This window comes from Euphorbia lathyris, chromosome 5, assembly GCF_963576675.1.
Source record: "Euphorbia lathyris chromosome 5, ddEupLath1.1, whole genome shotgun sequence".
NCBI classification, from domain to species: Eukaryota; Viridiplantae; Streptophyta; class Magnoliopsida; order Malpighiales; family Euphorbiaceae; genus Euphorbia; species Euphorbia lathyris.
The window spans coordinates 32,169,225-32,189,807 of NC_088914.1; the positions used below are offsets into that span (position 1 = coordinate 32,169,225).

The 20,583-nt window shown below is 34.2% G+C and overlaps 1 protein-coding gene across 2 annotated transcripts; it reads left to right on the forward strand.

Annotated features, from left to right (window-relative positions):
- The first annotated feature begins 4,343 nt into the window (after window positions 1-4,343).
- Window positions 4,344-20,245, forward strand: LOC136229506 (AUGMIN subunit 3). 2 transcript variants are annotated; one of them, XM_066018343.1, is made up of 18 exons: window positions 4,344-4,738; window positions 4,891-4,927; window positions 5,064-5,167; window positions 5,947-6,142; window positions 6,295-6,361; window positions 7,030-7,133; window positions 7,890-7,974; window positions 8,256-8,313; window positions 8,891-9,022; window positions 15,481-15,550; window positions 16,223-16,280; window positions 16,380-16,435; window positions 16,845-16,997; window positions 17,269-17,380; window positions 17,481-17,622; window positions 18,502-18,577; window positions 18,756-18,851; window positions 19,942-20,245. In XM_066018343.1, the coding sequence occupies exons 1-18, from the start codon at window positions 4,563-4,565 to the stop codon at window positions 20,071-20,073; spliced, it is 1,854 nt and encodes a 617-aa protein (XP_065874415.1). In that variant the 5' UTR covers window positions 4,344-4,562; the 3' UTR covers window positions 20,074-20,245. The 2 variants fall into 2 exon arrangements, with proteins under 2 accessions (XP_065874415.1, XP_065874416.1); XM_066018344.1 differs by having other exon boundaries at window positions 8,259-8,313.
- The last annotated feature ends 338 nt before the right edge of the window (window positions 20,246-20,583 follow it).

Below are 20,583 nucleotides of genomic sequence, written 5' to 3' on the forward strand. Positions count from 1 at the left end.
ACAACCAAGCCTGCAACAAAGTTCCAATTCATTATTTAAGCCTATTACCAACATTTCTAGTATATAGAATATACACACATCATACATGAAATACGTGTGCAAAACCATATAGGTTGCATGAGACACGGTTAGTCCTGAAACGATCCCTATGAGCACACAACTGATCAATTCGGTCTTTTCCACCAATTATCCCATTAACAAGAGACCTGTAGGTCATATCCCAGGCCAAAACACCCCACGGGAACTCGTTAAACAATGTTGGAAATTCAGCAAGTTCCAAAACCCAAGGAAGAGCTTGTTTGTTGGCAGTGTTATCCAACACACAGCCAATGACAAAGTACAACATGGCAAATGAAACTGCATCCTGATCAGATTCATTCTTCCAAACAGTTTGCAGCATAATTGTGTCCACGTCTTTAAAGGTTGGTGTAGGGATGCCTGGAAAAAACTTATTCCTAAATCTATATGGCTTTTTTATCGCACTAAACCTTTCGGTAAATGCTTCCATGTCTCCAAACCGTAACCCACTTAGGAGTCCAAACTTCCAATCCCCAAATCTTAACTCAACACTTCTAACTTTGAAGCAAAGCTCCCTAGGTTTGAGGTATTCACATATGATCTCCCTTGTTAAAAGGGTATGACAGAGGACTCCTGCAAATACTGTATTGGTCATATCCAAATACTGCACAAAGCAACTCTTCCTAAATAGATTTACTTGGTTTGGTGTTAACACCTCCTTTATATGTTTTGCTGCTTCTAGGTTACACCTAACTGTGATGACGCTTTCCGTTCCAAATGCTTTTTTGTATTTATATTCAGATTTCTTCTTGGCTTTATTCTTTGAAGGAGAGCCATGCTCATCTCTCTTCCTCTTGTCTACACGATCATGCTGAAATTTATTGTAGACATATCATCAGGGAACATACAATTAAGCTAATTATAACGTTGAGCTAGAATGAGCTAACGTATGCTAAAATAAGAGAGTTATCAACAATTAGGTCGTCGATATAAATGTTCTATCGACATTATATCGTCTATATGAATGTTCTATCGACAATTAGCTCGATGACATGAATGTTCTATCGGCAATAGATCGTCGATATGGATGTTCTATCCATTAGGCTGTCTATATCTATGTATTATCTACAATTACGTTGCCGATAGAGCATACATATCGACGCATTTCAACCAAACCGAATGACTTCCTAACACCAGACGAACCCAGATAAAGCCTAATACCAGAAGAAGTAAACGAAACGAAACAAAAAATTCCTTCTCAAACCCAACAAATGTACATACAATACAAGAGAGAATCGCAAATGTAAAGTCAAGTTATTTACCCTCTTTTTCGTCATTCCTTTTGAATTCGATTCGTTGTCTGAGCTTCGTGTTCTCGCCATGTCCACTCGAAGTAACAGAGATTCGGCGGATGAAATGTACAGAATCGGGCAACGAATCACCGGAAAGTTAGAGAGAGGAATAGCGGGGTGTTAGGTTAGAGAGATGGAAGTTCGAATGTTAAAGAGCGGGGAGCGGAGTGTTAGAGATGAGGGCAATGTTAGAATTTTGTTAATGAAATGTGTTAGTTTTGGTGAGTTTTTCAAAAGGAGTTATAAAAGAAAACTAGCACCTGAAAAGATGCTAGTTTTGTAATTTGTCCCTTACAATAATAGTTCTCCATCAAATGTTTGCTTCCCTTTATAGGGAAGAAAATCTGATGTTCCCTACCAGAAGGGAATGATATAAAGAGGGTTGCGCTTTAACACTCTATATTTGTATCTCGAATACTCTTTACGGGAGCATTGGAGATGCTCTAATAAAACAAACTGGGATAAGAGTCAAATTTAACTCATAACGTTTCAAGCAAAGTACATATTTAGGACTAATATATGAAATCGTGCAAATTTAACTCTAAAGTTTTCAAGAAAAATCAATTTTAACTCTGTGTTATCGAAAATTTAAAAAGACTGGTTTGACTGTTATTTAACTGTCACATCAGACATTCCAAACAAGTTTGTTGATAAATTAAAGTAGTTTTGTATATTTTTGATTGATTTTTTTTGTAAATATATTCAAGAGCGATCCTGCACATAGACCATGAGTGCGGTCATTTAGGGCCCAAATTTTATTTTATTATATATATATATAGTAATTTTTTATTATAAATGTAGTTATAATATCCTTTTAAAAAGTTTATTTTAAACTTTTAAATACAATTTTTTTTGGTATAAAGACGGAATTGAAACCTAACATTTTAATTGAGGTGCAAATTTAGCCTTAACGTATGGAATTATACAAATTTAACCCTGGCGTTTCTAAGCAAGATCAAGTTTACCATACATTAAAGAAAGTTAGAAAAACTGGTTTGACTGGTATTTAACTGTAACTTCAGACCTTCCAAATATCAATTATATCTAAGAAATTTAGTGTATTACTAACAAAATTTGCAAAGATTCTGTTAAAATGCTAAAACTAAATCTGCTACATATAAGCAAATTACAATTTTTTTTTATCAAACTGTCTAATTTTTTTTTCTGTGTTATTAATATAGTTATAAAAAAAACCAACAAAAAATGCACGAAACTTTTTCAATTTATCGACAAACTTGTTTGGAAGGTCTGATTTGATAGTTAAATAATAGTCAAACCATTCTTTTCAAATTTTCGATAAAACATGACTAAAATTGATTTTCCTTAGAAATACTAGAGTAAATTTTGCACAATTTCATACATTAGGGGTAAATTTGCAGTTCACTTGAAACGTTAGGAGTTAAATTTAGCCTTTATCCCATTTTGTTTTATTAAGGACCCCTTATCTTTTATTTCGCCTAGAGCCCATAAAATGTCAACACCAGTTCTGACTATGTTAATAACAATGTAAATATTGTAGGCAGTTTGATAAAAAAAAATTGTGATTAACTTATATGTAGCAGATTTAGTTTTTTTTTTTATCATTTTATGAGAATTTTTGTGAATTTGTTAGTAATACACTAAATATCTTAAATATAATTGATATTTGGAAGGTCTGAAGTTACAGTTAAATATCAGTCAACCTAGTTTTTTTTCTAATTTTCTATAATGTAGGGCTAAAATTGATCTTACTTGGAAACGTTATGGTTAAATTTACATCATTTCATATGTTAAGGTTAAATTTATACTTCACTTAAAACGTTAGGATTAAATTCGGTCTTTATAAAAAAATTGTACTTAAAAGTTTAAAATAAAAATTTGAACCTATTTTAGATCTAAATATCATATTATTTGGTTCCATTTTTATAACTATATTTATAATAAAATAAGTTACTATATATAAGAAAAAATAAAATTTAGACCTTGGGTCCTGACCGGCTGCACCTCTGGTCTATGTCCTGGGTCGATTCTAAGAGAGAGTGAGTTTCAGAATTTCAAAAATAGAAAAGAAAATTCTGAAAATTACTATAAAAAAATAAAGTGTAAAAATACCTTTAAGTTCACGGTCAACAACAATTTTACTCTACGTTTAAAACAGTACAATTTTACTCCTATTGTTGGCAATCAAGAGCAATTTTACCCCTAACATTTGTAGGTTGGAACAATTTCGGACATTGTTATAAAAAGCATATATTTTATTTCTTATTATGTACCAATTGCCTACAAGTTGGTAAAAGAACACGTATTTTATGATATGATAATAAAATTTGAAATTAATATTTTTAAATTTGATGAAATATTTGGATTTCTTTTGTTCAACTTGTACAAAATACAATATAATTTAATTTTTTTAAATTCATGATTAAGAATACAATTTGATGAATTATTTCTCAAGTTGACCAAACTTATCAAATTTAGGGCTAAATTTGCTCTTTGTTGACGGCGTTAAGAGGTAAAATTGTAGAATTTTAGACATTAGGGATAAAATTGCTCCGGACTATCAACATTGGGATATGTTTTCACAAGATAAAGATCAAATTTAACCTAACGTTGTAAAGAAGGTGCAGATTTAACCTTAACGTATGAAATTGTGCCAACTAAACCATAACCTTTCTAGGTAAGATTAATTTTAGCTCTACATTATCGAAACTTAAAAAAAAAACTGGTTTATCTATTATTTAAATGTCATTTTGACTTTTTAAACCAGAATGTTCAAATTACTAATAAAAAATATATGAAATTGTTCCAGTTTATCGACAACTTGTTTAGAAAATGTATGAAATTACTTCAGTTTATCAAAAACTTGTTTAGAAAATTCACATTTAAACCAGAATATTCAAATTTTCTGTAACACAAGATTAAAATTGATTTTATTTAAAAACATTAAGTTAAATTTACACAATTTTATGTAACAATTTCACCTTATCTGGGAAAAAAAAAGGGAAACGCATAAACAGAGTATACTGCCCACCTCCACAAACACTGTAATTTTGATTCGGGCCGGCGCGAAAATATCCTCATCTCCTGTTTGAAAATATGCATAATTACTTAGAATTTTGAAACGATGTATAGGATATAGATCTAGATTTCAGATTGCAGGTCAACCGATTCATCGCATCAAATTTGATAACTGAGAAAAAATATTTTCTCGAAATGAGCGGGACTCGGCTGTGCTTGTTGCTGGGAGAATTGGGTTACGAAGGAGCAGAGTCATTGGACCCAGACAGCTTTGAGTGGCCCTTTCAGTACGACGATGCGCGCCCCATTCTCGACTGGATCTGCTCTAGCCTCCGTCCCTCTAACGTCCTCTCTCCCTCCGAGCTTTCCCAGTTACCTACTCTCTTTCATTTTCTTTTCTTGAGTTTACATACTTTTTCTTTTCAATTTTCGGATGTGATTATATATATTGAGAAGTCTGTGCCGATGAACAAATTTGGCGAATTATGTCCTGCAATTTGATTGATATGCTTGCATTGTCCAGGTACGAGCAGTTTCTGCAAGAAGGGAAGCTGCTAGAGGTAAACTTCATGTCTGTCTTTTCCTTTTTCTTATATTTATTAGAGCGCTATTTAAACAATATTGATCACTTCGTGGTCCATTAACATCTTGCTAGTGATAACGACTGCTACTAATTTAAATGTTACGACTTTGCAGGGTGAAGATTTGGACTCTGCATATGATAGTATTTCAGCTTTTTCTTCCAGTAGGGACAACCAAGAAGCAGTTTTTGGAGCTGAAGAAGCTCAAAAAGATATCTGGTATACATTTTTGAGCTTGAGTTTCTCATTGAGTTTATTGTTATTGACTAGTGAATAGTGATTGGCCAAAACCAATCATGTGGGCGGTGTTTTGAATTTGAAGTTCTTGAGAAAGGATTATATGAGTGATTATTTGTCTTGTAACTTTGTGGCCTTTGTACAATTATTAACATGCAATGAGTACTTTATCTTCTGATATATGAACCTTTTGATTTGTGCTTCATCATTCATGGCATACACTTAGGGACTTTCACACTATTGATAGATTATAGAACTTAACAACGGCCTCAAGGAGAGAAATGCATGACAATTGTTTTGCTCTTGCCTTTTGTTTGAAGTCCCTCGCCATCATAAGATGCAGTTTGCATGGTACTCCTGTATTCAATTCCAAAAGGAATTATAGTATTGGATAACTTGGCGTCAAAAGTTACACTCAGTTCTAATTTATGTCAGATTCTAGTGAGATGAGGGGTAAAACAAGGCCACATTAAATTTTGAGTTGATGTGTGATTTGCAAAGGAAGATATATAACATGTATGAATGCTCTCATTTATTTGAATATCTTGTTGCTAAAGAGTTTTCCATTATTATTTTCATGCTCTACTTTTAAGGCGGTGTCCAATTTTCATGTATACTTTAAAATGTTAACCAATCGTGGCATGTAACATATTTCATAAAGTAAAATTAAGGGTATCAAATAGTTTGTCATAAATAGTTTTTCTCTTCAAGCTTGGTCATAGAATGTAGCAATTTTGCTTATGGATTCTTTTCATCTTTAGGGATGCAACATTGGCTTATAAAGCTGAAGCTTCACAGTTGCAAAGACAACTTAGGCATCTACAGTCTCAATTTGATTTGCTAACTGGCCAGGCTTCTGCTTTGGTACAAGGGAGGCGAGCTCGCGTGGCAGCAACATCCACTGTCAATGGATATCTTACAGAGCTAGATGATGACCTTTCTGCACGAAATTTACGGGTATTACTATTAGCAGTGCACAATTTGTCTACCAACTGTGTGTTTTTCTCTTAGGCAGTGGGGCATTTCTGTATGTCTTGTTTTTCTGTTTAAATTTTCTGGAATATTGCTTGTAGCAATTCTGGTGTTCATGTGTTTTTCTTCTCGTATAGATGAATGAAGTGCTTGGAAGGATTGCGTCTACAGCACAAGAGTTGGCTCATTATCACTCTGGGGATGGTAGTGTTTTCCTCTTCATGATTTTACTTATCATCTTCATGATTCACCTTTAACATTATTGCTTTTTGTTGTTGTAATTATTATTATTACTATTCTCATTTGTTTGTTATCCCATCTTAAAGATACTAACTCTAATGCCCAATTTTTTCAAATGTTACAAGTTTGGTTTGATTAATTCTATTTGTAAAGAGGAGGAATATGGACATTGACTACTTATTTTTTCTTTGGTAAGATATGAAAGTAAGTGTTTGGTGTAGTCTCGTCAATCAAATTGTAAATGTTGGATGGTCCAATGAATCATCTTGAGCTGTAGTTTCATAGCTTATTATAGTGTGTCACTGCACAGTGAAAATCTTATTTCTTCTCTCCATCTCTCTTACTCTAAACGATAGTAAAGTTTTAATTGAAGGCTAGGGTGTTACCTTGCATATAGAAGCCAAGTTGTATGCAGGTCAGATTCCCAAAAGAAGAAATAAAGAACAACAATTTAAGAACCAATCTTAGGTAGAGTCGTCACAAATATTTGTCTGTCAAGTGTGAAAAGTTATCAACTCCAACTATAATGGTTGTAAAATTAGGATTCTACATTCATTCAAAAACATGAATGCCTGGAAAAGAAATTTCAGTTTCTTTTGTTATATTGACTTCATCATTATGTTTTATCGCAGATGACGGTATCTATTTAGCTTACTCTGATTTTCATCCATACTTGCTTGGAGATTCATCATGTATAAAGGAAATAAATAAGTGGTTTTCTAAGCAACTGGATACGGTATGTAGATCTGGCACTAATGTTCTCTAAAATCTTTGATACCATTATGTGATTAAGCATGTATATAGTAGAAACCGATTTACCAAATTGCCACTAGGAAAGATATTCTGAGTCAAAGGAGGTCTGAAGATTATGTTTCTTTAGCATTTCATTCTTTTTTTAAAATGGAAAGGTCCAATTTGGCTTTTATTTCTTCCGTAGTTCCTCAAATGGAATATGCAATTAATGTAATCATATTTTTAAGAAAATAAGAGGAACAGCAATGCACCTTTTTCATCTTTTCCCTTTCAACTTGTTTTGTCTCTCTCCTTTTTATTAGTCATATAGATGACATCATTTGCATTGGGAATCCTCCATCTTGATTTTGCTGGCGCAGCTATATGGATCTTTTTTCCTCGACTCTTCTCTGCTTAGGGTGTATATATATATATATATATATATATATATGACAACTTCTGTATGAGTGCTTGATGCATGTCACCGTTGATTTACCTCTAATCATCTGCACTCAAACAATTAACTTGTGCTATTTTTTTTTCTGCTTAATTTTGTCTTAGGAATTGGAATTGACTGTGCGATTAGTTAACAAGGGTTTTGGAGTTAATCCACATACAAGAACTAGATATGCTTGTTTTAATATGTCCTTTCATGTAATTGACATGTCTTACATCCTGGCAAACTGAGGGTTATATATGAGGGATATACTGTAGATAAGATAGTCATGCAATAATGGTTTCAATATGTCACTATTAACAGGGTCCTTTTCGACTTGTTGCTGAGGAGGGAAAATCAAAATGTTCGTGGGTGAGTCTTGATGATATCTCAAATATTTTAGTAAGAGGTATCTTCACTTTGCTTCTAAACCTTACTTATTATTACTACTATTCGTCAAAATTTCTTTCCTATGTAGTTCTTTTTTAAATTCTTGTTTTCATTTGTGTGTATGGGGGGATGTGGGGTGTTTAGAAACATGTCAACTCTGCTGATATAGTGTTCCTTCCATCAAGTGCTATGGCATTGATGCTTGATAGCTCATTAAACATCCTACTAGAAAAGATATTACTGTGCATGTGGCGTCACCTCTACTATGATACTGACCTGGTTATTTATCATCCCATGCAGCAGATCTAGAAAAATCTCATCACCAACGTGTATCAGAGTTGCAAAGGCTTCGATCCATGTATGCATGTCTATTATTTTCAAAATATATTGGCCCTTTCCAGTTGAGGCTTTCTTTTTTTTCTGCTTGTATGATTGTTAAATGATGTATTTCCTAATTATTTAACAGGTTAGCTTGAGCAATTCATACCTTAATCTCATGTATAGTTAGATTACTAATTTTAGTAAAGGAAAGCCAATTTTAGGTGGTCGAAACAATTGTTTGGAAGAAACTGAGAGTAGAGTTGTCTAATAGATGCTTCCAGGCACTTTATTTATTTATGTTTTATAAGTTCTTTGAAGGAATTCAATAAATAGGAAAAGGGTTCTAGAAGCTTGCTGTCTGGAATTAGTTTAAATGGCATATCAGATTTTATACTTCTCTCTCTACACACAAGTGCAAGTGTGTACATGAAATTGAAAATTCATGTGCTGTGATCTTGCGTGTGACAGGACTGTTTATCATCTTATCCTGCTCTCTGTGTCAGATCACTTATTAGGTTTATCATGAAAACTATGCGGCCAGTTGGTGATATGGCTCTGTATTTTTTTCCCTTGTCAATGTGTAATTGGGTGCTGTCTTAATTCAAATTTTGCAGATTTGGAACAAGTGAACGGCAATGGGTTGAAGCCCAGGTTGAGAATGCCAAGCAGCAAGCTGTTCTCATGTCACTTAAATCTCAAATAACTTCAGATGAAGCTCACATTCATCTTGATCTTCACACTCTTAGGTAAAATCAAATGTTATGAGTTTCTTCCATCTCCTTAAGCTGATAACTTCAAAATATAAGCCTTCTAATCAAAAGCTTGTTGAAGATATGCATTAATTTTTTAATCCCCTTTTATCCACCCAAGTAAGCTTGTCATATAATGAAGTTGTCAATCAGAATATTTTTTTTTTTCAAATACCTAGTCTTCCAATATCTTATGGATGATATATATTGTCACATATAGCAGAAGGAAAAAGTAAATTAGTTGTGGTTTCGTTATTATTAGTTGTTATTTATTACCCCCTCCATTCCAAAATATAAGTCATTCTAGGTTGTTTCATACAAATTAAGAAATACAATTAATATAGGGTGAAATTAATGAATTTACATTGGTTAACTAAAAAAAATTCTCTCTCATGTAATGATTGGTGAATAAGTCTTGTAATTTTGAAAAACACATGGACCAAGATAAAAAAATTAATGCTTGGACCAGAAAACTATACTAAATGTTCTTGGAAAACTAGAAAGACTTGTATCTTGGAAAAAAACTCAATTGCTAGAATGACTTATAAAAAGGAATGGAGGGAGTATTAGGTTTTATGCTTTATTTGTCTGTTTTGTTAGAAATTTGCTTTTCTTGTACAATAGCCTGTTTTGGACTATTATGGAAGTTGTTAGGCCAACTATTACATCACAATTGCTATTTCTTTATCAGTCTCTGACCTTATATAAGGTCATACCATAGTTGTTAAAGGCGTAAGGTGCACTAAGGCGCTAATGGGTCCTGGAGCCTAGGCTCTAGGCGCAAGGCAAGGCGTGCGCCTTAGAAACACGAGGCGCATAAGATAAAATAAAAATATACTCTTTTACTAGTGAAGAGTAAACCAAAAAAACACACTTATGACCACACAAACAAAATAAAACCACATAAAAACATAATACTAAAGCATAAATGTCAAAAACACCAAATTAAGTTCATACTTCATAAAGACACTAACATAGACTTAAGGTCTTAACTTAAAGTACCTAACTATAACTAATGCTACTAAACTAATAACCATTCATTGTCAATCAACAAGAACACACAATATAAACTAATAATCATCATCATCATCAATATCATCCTCCAAATTAATATCATCCTATCCATAGTCGATTATCATTTTCATCTCCAATTTCTTCTTCAAGTCTTTCTTCTTTACTCTGTCTGTGGAAATTTGTTTTTCCCTAGAGTGGAGGAGACTTCCGTACGTGACTCTTCTCCTAACCTTTCTCTATTCGTTATATATTTAATTATGACTAGGACTCTTCATATTCTTATTTAAATTAAAGGTTAAGATTAATCTTATTTAAGCTAGATTAGTGGCAATTAATAAAGCAGTTATTAAAAAAAAAATTGTAAAAGAAACCTAAGTAAAACTGTCGGGCGCACCAGGCTCCAAGGCGCGAGTGAGGCGCACAAGGTGAGAGCCTTTTGAATAGCACCTCAATTTCAAGGTTTAAGGCGCAAGACCTTGAGCCTTGCTCAAGGTGCGCCTTTAACAACTATGGGTCATACCTATGTAATAGAAAGTAACAGTTGAGAATATTCAGAATTTCCTAATCTATTCTATTTTCTTCTGTTCCTAATCTTATTCTCCTAATTCTATACTAAGGCAGTACTACTTCTAACATTGGTATTAGAGCCCACCCTTCCTCTAGCCATTCCTCTCCGGTACGGTCAGTATCTCTTTACGAATTACATGCACAAAAAGACTCAGTTAGCCATGGATGCCCTAGCACAACAAATCAAAACTCTCATCACCCACTTCCATGATAGATCTGAGACACTGTAGAGCAATTGGAACAAATACGAGATCAACAAGCATGCCAACACAAAAGGTTAGAAGCTCTTTTCATGGAGCAGAATCAACTATGCAAAGATCAAATGGATTCTCATTGGTCCTTCGAGGACAAAATCCACACTACAACCAATCCTAAAAATCCCGTTTCCTCTTCCAAAATGACTATTAGGGAGTAACCCTGGATCAACCTTAAGAGGTCCTTCTCATCATGAAAAACCTCCCTATTTCAATAAACTTCTTCCAAAATGTGATTTAGCCTCTTTTGAAGGAACAAATGTAGATCTGAGGATTAGCAAGTGCACGAAATATTTTCAAATATTTGAGGTGGTAGAAGAGAGGAAGATGGTATTAGTTGGGCTATAACTGCAAGGAAGGGTTGAGAAGTGGTATCAAAATTGGATTCGTGGTAGAAGTTGAAAAACGATTCCAGGAGACAGAAATAGATGATGTTGTGCACCATCTTTTCCAACTCAAGCTATCAAACAAGCCAAGTACTAAGAAACCCATCTCAAGGATGTCATCGATTCTGTGAAACCAAAACCTACTTTTGATTCACCTATACATTCAAAACCATGGACAAAAACTACAACTACCACATACAAATCCTATCCTAACCATACTCTAAATACAAAAACAGCTGAATCAAACCATGCTACCACCTTTAAAGGGCGGCCCGGTCGCACTACGCGTCCCCGCTGAGCGAGGGTCCGGGGAGGGGTCCCACCACAAGGGTGTACTGGGGGCAAGCCTTCCCCTGCCAATTTATTTGGCAAGAGGCCGCTCCTAAGACTCGAACCCGTGACCTCTTGGTCACACGACAACAACGTTTACCGTTGCGCCAAGGCTCGCCAAATGCTACCACCTTTAACAACTTCAAAAAAGTTCTAGGGGCTTGTTGGAAGTGGGAATAAGTGGGGAACTAGAAACAGTTGAAGGGGAGCCTGAGATTGTATAGGGTAGCAATGATGATCAACAAATGATGCTGTCAATTAATGCCTTAGGTGGTGGGATGTCAAGTGGTACCCTCAAGCTTAAAGGCACCCTGTAGAAGAACATTATGATCTTAATCGATAGTGGAATTACGCACAACTTTGTAGATCAAAAGTTGGCCCAAGAATTGAAGTTGCCCCTCCTCGAAGTGAGACCTGCACATGTAGCTGACTGTGAGCTATAAATGTCAAAATTGCAATTGGACCATGGACCACAACAAGTTTGCTTTTCCTTTAAAGAGTACTAGAGCTAGGAGATTATGATATGATCTTGGGGGTTGATTGGATGAGGAGACACACACCAGTAACATTTGATTTTGATAACAATAGGTTATTGGTACACCAGGATAAGAAAGAGATTGAGTTAAAAGGGATAAAGGATGAAATATCCTTGAAATAACTGTCTCTTAAATCCACAAAAGGGTGGAAAGGAATTTCTTCAACCCTGTGAACAACCACCTGACCCAACCCAATTCCAACATACTGCCTCCCTAAAACTCCACTTACCTACATACCTTTACTCAACCAATACAACCACGAGGACTCATGATCACCAAATTCCTCGAACCAGTGAATGTGAGACCTTATATGTATTCCTATCACCAAAAGAATGGAATTGAAAAACTAGTTGCAGAAATGCTTCAGAATGGTGTTATACAACCGAACCATAGCCCATATGCCTCCCTTGTGTTACTGATCAAGAAGGAGGACGCTTCGAGGTTTTGTGTGGACTACTTACAGCTAAACAAAGGAACAGTTAAGGATAAGTTTCCTATTCTGATAATACAAGAACTCATTGATGGACTTGGGGGTGCTAAGGGATTTACTGAACTTAATCTGAGGTTTGGATACCATCAAAACAAGATCAGACCTGAAGATGTCCATAAAACAACTTTTAGCACTCATATAGGGTACTATGAGTTTCTAGTGATGCCTTTTGGCCTCACAAATGCACTAGCAAAATTCCATTCCCTAATTTTCAATCCTACTTAAGGAAATTTGTGTTAGTATTTTTTTGATGATATTTTAGTTTATAGCAATTCAGAAGAAGAACATTTGCAATTGGTTTTTCAGCTCTTAGAAGCCCATCAACTCTTCGCTAAAGGGTCCAAGTGTGAAATTGGCTTTCCCTCTATATCTTATCTAGGATACATAATTTCCTATAAAGGTGTTGCCACTAATCCAACTAAAGTTGTTGCAATGACTAATTGGTCTTTACCTACAACTCTTAAAAGGCTCAGTTTGATAGGGTATTATAGGTGGTGCATAAAGGGATATGGAAGCATTGGTAAGCCACTATCTGATGTACTTAAGAAAGATCAGTTTATATGGTCTCCGGCTGCTACAATATCCTTCCACGAACTTAAAACACTAATGACTGAGGCCCTTGTGCTAGCTCTACCAGATTTCAAGCAACCCTTTGTGCTAGAGTGTGATGCTACTGGATCTAGCATTGGTGTTGTGTTGATGCAACAAGGTAAGCCTATTTGCTATCTATCTAAGAGTCTTAGCCCTAAAAATCAAAATGTATCTGTTTACGAAAGAGAATTGCTAGCAATCTTGCAAGCGTGTACGACATGGCGACATTACCTAGAAAATTCCTCATTTGTTATTAAAACTGACCATGAAAGCATTAAGCACTTGTTTGAGCAAAAGCTACATGCTTATCTGCAATACAAAGGCATATCAAAGCTCTTAGGAAGTATGCTATTCAATACCAGAAAGGATAAGAAAATAAGGTTTTAGATTCCTTATCCAGGAAAATGGAAGACACAAGCAACATTCTATCGCTATCACTACCCATTCCAACTTGGTTAAAAGAGGTCCACTTATCCTATGAAGGCGATCCGATTATCTCCAACCTACTTCAACAACTCACCATATAAGTGAGTCTAGATACACATTACAACAAGGCATTATTAGATTCAAACAAAGAATCTATATTGGCATTAATACCCATCTAAGGACAAGAGTACCCAGTACTTGTCACAACTCTTATACTCGTGGCCTTTGAGGGGTTAAAGGTACTCTTACAAGACTACACCAATATTTCTACTGGCCAAAGAGGCAGATGTCACCAGATGGGTGTTGTCTACTTGTGACACTTGCTCGAGGTGGAAGGTGGATCACTCAGTCTATCCAGGGTTACTACAACCTTTGCGCATTCCTCAAGAAGCATGGAAGGATGTGGCAATGGACTTCATTGAGAAATTGCCAACATCAAAAGGGTTTGACACCATCCTTGTAGTAGTGGACAGATTCACTACATCTAGTCACGTCATTCCTCTCTCTTCACCCCTTTAATGCTACTATAGTTGCTAAAGCATTATTAGACCATGTCTTTAAATTGCATGGCATGCCTAGTACCATTACTTCAGACAAGGACAAGATATTTACGGGAACATTTTGACCTCATCACAGAACATAATGAAGCAAGTGGCAGACAAGAAAAGGTTTTTCTAAAATTACAACCCTATAGGCAGACGATAATAGCAATGTGCACCTCGCTTAAGCTAAATGCTAAATACTATGGGTCATTCCTTATTCTAGAAAGGATTGGCAAGGTAGCCTACAAGTTGCAACTGCCACCTAAGTGCGAAATTCACCATGTGTTTCATATATCTCTCCTTAAAAAGCAAGTGAAGCCATCAACTCGTGTGATTACTACACTTCCTCCAATAGTAGATGTAGAGTAGGTCATTCTTCCTAAATACTTTGAACTGAGTTCTCAGCAATAGATGGCACTTGGGAAGATGAAATTTCCAAAATTCTATCATTCTTGGGGACAAAAATGTGTTAAAGGAGGGGGTATTGTCACATACAGCAGAATGAAGAAGTAAATTAGTTATGGTTTCATTATTATTAAGTTTTATGCCTTACTTGTCTGTTTTGTTAGATATTTGGTTTTCTTGTACAATAGCTTGTTTTGGACTATTATGGAAGTTGTTAGGCCAGCTGTTACATCACATATGTATTTCTTTATCAGTATCTGACCTTAGTTGTAGTCGACTGCTATATAAGGTCATACCTATGTAATAGGAGTAACAATTGAGATTATTCAGAATTTCCTAATCTATTTTATTTTCTTCTATTCCTAACCCTGATGCTCCTAATTCTGTACTAAAGTCAGTGCTGCTCCTGACATATACATATATTTATGTATGTATATATTAGAGTTTATGATATTTGGAGTGGAATGTTGCATCTGATTATCAAATAGATTGTAAACAATCCTGAGTCTGGACTGGAGAGCATGTTCTAAAATGGATACTTTTCAATTGGCACAAAATCTAAACCTTTTATTTCATGAAAATGTTTTTTTTTTCTTTTTCCCTATCAATTCTATTAATAACCGGTTTCTGTTTACATTTCTACTTTGGTTATTTACTTATTAGGCTTTTGGCATTCGACTTCAAGGATCTACCTTTTTCTAGCTTAATAGTCAATAGTAAAAAGGATGTCACTATTTGTAGTTACCTCTGCCGTAAATCCTAATTTTTTGAGATTCTTATTAGCTGATGTATGTTTTAGGTTTAATATCTCCAAATACAGTGCCTCATAGTTGTTGTTTTTGTTTAACAAAGAGTATTTTAGCTTGTTAATTGGTTCGTAGATATTATAGTTTTGCATTTACATAAATGAGCAGGAGAAAGCATTCTGAGTTGGTCGGCGAGCTATCAAATCTTCGTCACAAAGAAGAAAAGTTATTATCCGAGGTTTTTCTTCATCAACTTGATACATGTTTTCTTTTTCTTGTTCCACAATCCACATTTATATTCTGAATTTGATCATACAGAATTTGGGAATCGACCAATATAATCAATGGCATTTGGCTCCAATATAGTGTTATGTTTAATATTTTGCATCATATTGATTTTTTGTGTTTCATGAGCATAATATATAAGATTGACTACGATTCTGATAATCTTTGAAAGTATTAGTACTTAGACTCTAACCTTTCAGTCTAGTTTATCTTTGATTAGAAAAACAAATGACTGTGTTATTTGTGCTGAGGACAAATTAGACTAGTGCCTTCAAAATAGCTGATGAATTTTGAATTGTTGACCAATTAATCTAAAAGTTCTTACGTGTTGGTAAATGACAGCTCACATTCATAAAAAAAAAGACAGCTCACCCCAAAAATTGAAATGACTCTTTCCTGCACTAAATTAACTTTTAAGTTCTATGAATAGTGAGGAAGATATCCCAAACGAAGAGCGACGGTTTCCTTGAATGGTCAAATAGTAGTGGCTGAAGCTGAATGTGCCTACTACCGTATTCACTTACTCTTAGACAATACTGACCAAATTTGTCCATATTATGATATTTCCTGAATTCTTTTGGTTGTTTTTCAAGTTATTTCTATTAATTTAATCTTAAACTTTCAGACCATTCCAGATCTTTGTTGGGAGCTGGCTCAACTCCAAGACACTTACATTTTGCAAGGTATTTACGACTGTTGCAGACTGTAAAAGTTTTTCTCTGTTTTTATGGTTTTGGGTGTTTTTTGTCAAGAGTATGTTTAGTAACTTCATATGTTTGTAGGTGATTATGATCTGAAGGTCATGCGCCAAGAATATTACATTAACCGACAGAAAATGGTATTTTTGATAACTCAAATAACTCTTTGCGTTCTTTTCTTGTGCAAAGTTGGAGTCTGCATGATTGTGATTTCTAAAAATTAATTTGTTTTGTCAAGTTTCAGCGCTCTTGTGTTGTTTTTGTTTGCTGACAGCTGATTGTGCTGTTTTGAGTTTGAAGATATTAGACCTGGCTTATGTATATGAGAGCTAATAATTTCTTTTACCTTAGTGCTGTAACTGTACATAAGTTGGTAGTTTGTGATCTTCGATAGAGGTATTTGGCATTATGGGGCAATGCTATTTGCATTAAAGCTACCAACTTCTAAATTTATATCACGGTTGGGTTAGAAAAATTTATGCTCTTGAAGTCTGAATGGATCTAAATTTATTGATACCAAGGCTTCACAATATCTATTTCTTCTTGCAGTATATAAATCATCTAATCAATCAGCTGTCGAGGCATCAGTTCTTGAAACTAGCTTGTCAATTGGAAACAAAGGACATGCTTGGTGCATTTTCTTTACTTAAAGTTATCGAGTCAGAGCTTCAGGGTTACCTGTCCGCAACTAAAGGCAGAGTGGTATTCTATACTTTTGAGAACTTCATTTACTTTTCATTTTCAGTTACACAAAAATAATTATAAATATTATTTGAAGCCATTCTTTAATTGTTTTACTGATTCCCATATGCATTAGGCAGAGTTTGTTTTAAAATCTGTGCTTCGATGAACAAACCAGGGGTTAGATGTTTGACAAATAAAATGGCTTGAATTTTCTCTTACGATCCTTCACCTTTGAGATTAACTATGCTCAGCGCTGTGTTTCTTTACAAAGATTATGGTATGATTATAGGGTCGTTGTCTAGCATTGACTCAAGCTGCTTCTGATACACAAGAGCAAGGAGCAGTGGATGATCGTGACACTCTTTTGCATGGTGTTAGGGACCTTCTGAGCATTCATTCAAGTAATGATCATTCAGCTTTTTATGCAGTCATATCATTTATTAAATCAATGACAGATTTAGCATGGTAGCAAGATTTGACTAGCAACTTTTGTTTTTTTAGATGCTCAAGTTGTATTATCAACGTATGTATCAGCACCTGGCATTGTACAGCAGATTTCTGCTCTCCATTCAGATTTGATGACACTACAGTCTGATCTTGAGAATTCTCTACCAGGAGATAGAAATAGATGCATTAATGAATTGTAAGTAAATTTTATTTCTACTGCTGTACAAAGTTCTTTTACTTGCTTTTTTTCTTTTTGATCTTTGTGTCTTTGTTTCCTTTAATATGATTTAGACCTGAGATATATTCCTTGCACCATTATCATTGAGCTTTTGCAATTTCAGCAATTATCAACTTATCTTTCAATAAATCAATGTTTTCATATGCCTGTATGCTATGTTATGCCTGTCATAAAAACCAGATTCATTTATCTGTTATCAACACGGGGATTCTGTATTAAAGCCATGCCTATATGGATGAAGTTACAAAGGAGTTGTCATGTCTTACCAACTCTACAATGTTTTTTTGTTCTATCATATTTCTGTTGGATAATTTGGTTTATTTTATAGGATACTTATTATTGACAATGATTTGAGCTGGAAAAAGTGCTCAGTTTTTACTAGTTGATATAAACCTGAAGTTATTCAATTTTTATGCGATTCTTATTAAAATGCATGCAAAGTCACATATTGCAGATTTGACTTTTAACAGTTAATACTCCATATTGATATTTGGATGCGTGCATTTGTTATATGTAGTTTGATTTATCTATCAGAACAAATCGGTAGTAGGAACATGCCTCTAGTGAGCACTTCAAGAACTAATTTGACATTTGTTCCTTTCTGTTGAAGTTTCAACTACAGGACTGTTATAAATTGGTTCAAAAGGAGAGGTTTTAAGGAACATATGATTCATTTGATATTTTGTGGAGTTATAGATTATATTTAGATTAGACATTTTGCACGTCAAGCAAGAAGTAGCTGCAAATATCTATCCTTTAAAATCATGAATACAACTACTGACGATAAATGGATTTGTTACGCAATCTCATTTTTTAATCTCTTTTATGTAATTTTAGGTGCATACTTATTCAGAATTTGCAGCAGTTGCTTTTTGCATCTTCAACTACTGCACAACCAATATTGACACCCCGGGTATGATCTTATCATCACTCCCTTATCTTAAATTTTCACTACTTTTATGGCAGTACTAATTACGGCTATATATGCATATATACTGTCACCTTAATGACAAACTTATTTGACTATTACTGGCGATTCTTGAATATTCTAATTGTTTTGTTTTGTTACATTACATATGCTGCTTTTTCAGCCTTTAATGAAGGAGTTGGATGAAATGGAGAAGATAAATTCTAAACTCTCTGCCGCACTTGAAGAGGTGACACTTGAACACTGCAAGAAAAATGAGGTAATCTTAATTTGATATATCATTATTGATTATTGTCTTCATGGTTAATTTCTTCTAATGAATGAAAACAATACATGAACTGATGAATTACTGCTTGGGATCTACAAATGTGCTTTTCTTCTAACTCAAGAATATTGAAAAACCTATCCATCTCAGAAACGGAACAAAAACGGAGACAATATTTATAGAAAATATAGGGAACATGGAGAAATGTGTAAAATACAAATATCTGGGCCTATCTATAAATATTAAAACTATAAGGATACAATTGCAGTTTTTTAAAAATGTACATGAATTTATATACAAGAAATTTGCTCCATAAAAATTGATATAATAAAAAGTTAAACCATTATGATGGCAAGGAATTTAGAGCATTTGTTTACATTTATGATTTATGTAAATAATTTAAGTAAATTAAATTTGTCATCGTAAAAGGAGAAGAAAGATTATTTATATATATATAAAAAAAAAGAATTGTAAGCATATGACAGCTTAAGAAGTGCTCTGTTTTAGATAGGGAAGCACAGCGCATTATGAGTTTTTATTAGGAAAAGAGCGCTCTGTTTTTGTAGGAAAGAGCAGAGCACTAATGCGTCCCTTTGTCAGTCGAGTTTGAATTGAATTAAATCAAATTTAGCCGGTGCATGCAAGCAATGTGGTTGACTATAAGAAGTCGTTGACTGCCAATAAGAATGCAACATCCGGAGAAATATTTAAAAGAAAAAATTAAGACATCATGAAATGTGTTCTTAGGCCATATGGTATATGATTTGTAGAACTTAAAATTAAAATCTGAGAGGTAAAATTGTAACTATGTCTCTGTTTCATTCTTTTACAATACATGCTGTGCCTTTGAAACATATTAGTTAACTAAGGCTAAATACATCAACGACCTCCTAAACTTGACCCAAAAATCGATTGATCTTTTGAACTTTGAAGATGTCTTGTAGTCTCATGAGGTTACTTAGAATAACTTATTCCTTTAAACTTATTTAAAATGGTGTATTAATATTCAGCTGTTAATTAATATTTGATGGTTGTTGAGAGTTGGTGAAATGAATCCTGATGTGTATTGTTTATGGGTATGTAGATTGTAAAACATCATTCGCAGGAGATAGGACTTCAAAGGCGTGTGTTTGTAGATTTCTTCTGCAATCCTGATCGTTTGAGGAGCCAAGTCAGAGAATTGACAGCAAGAGTTAGAGCCTTACAAGTTTCTTAACCTATTCATTGTATTATATGTAGATTTGTTGTGTCCGTATCCATATGGGTTTTGTAATTGTCATTTTCAAAATTGGGCATTTGTAAAAATATCTAAATTTGAACTTAAAAGATTGATCTAAATTGTCATGTAGATGGGTCGTTTTCAAAAGCGGCATGTATAATTGTCATTATGCTGTTGTGGAACAGAGAAACTATTATGTGGAAAGGTAGAGAATTGTAGGTTTTCAAGGCAAATGGCAGCAAAAGGAAAGATCCCTCCGTCGAAAATGACTGAAAAGTAAGCAACAGAGATGGCGAAACGTGACGTTTCAGCTCTATTTACTACAGTTCTGTCACTATCACAGATTACAGTAGCCCTGTGGAATGTAGAGAATTTCTGGCCAATTGCCTTCCAATAGGTCAAATTTTCATTTCAAACCCAAATCATGTAAAGATCATTTTTTTTATATATTAAACTGAAAAAGTATTTAAGTTAATAAAAATTTAAATAATTTATTAGTAGTACTTC

Coding starts and splice junctions, on each gene's coding strand:
- LOC136229506 (XM_066018343.1), top strand. CDS start 4,563: ATGAGCGGGACTCGGCTGTGCTTGTTGCTGGGAGAATTGGGTTACGAA. Junction 8,314..8,890: donor TTGCAAAGGCTTCGATCCAT/GTATGCATGTCT, acceptor CAAATTTTGCAG/ATTTGGAACAAGTGAACGGC. Junction 18,578..18,755: donor AACCAATATTGACACCCCGG/GTATGATCTTAT, acceptor CTGCTTTTTCAG/CCTTTAATGAAGGAGTTGGA.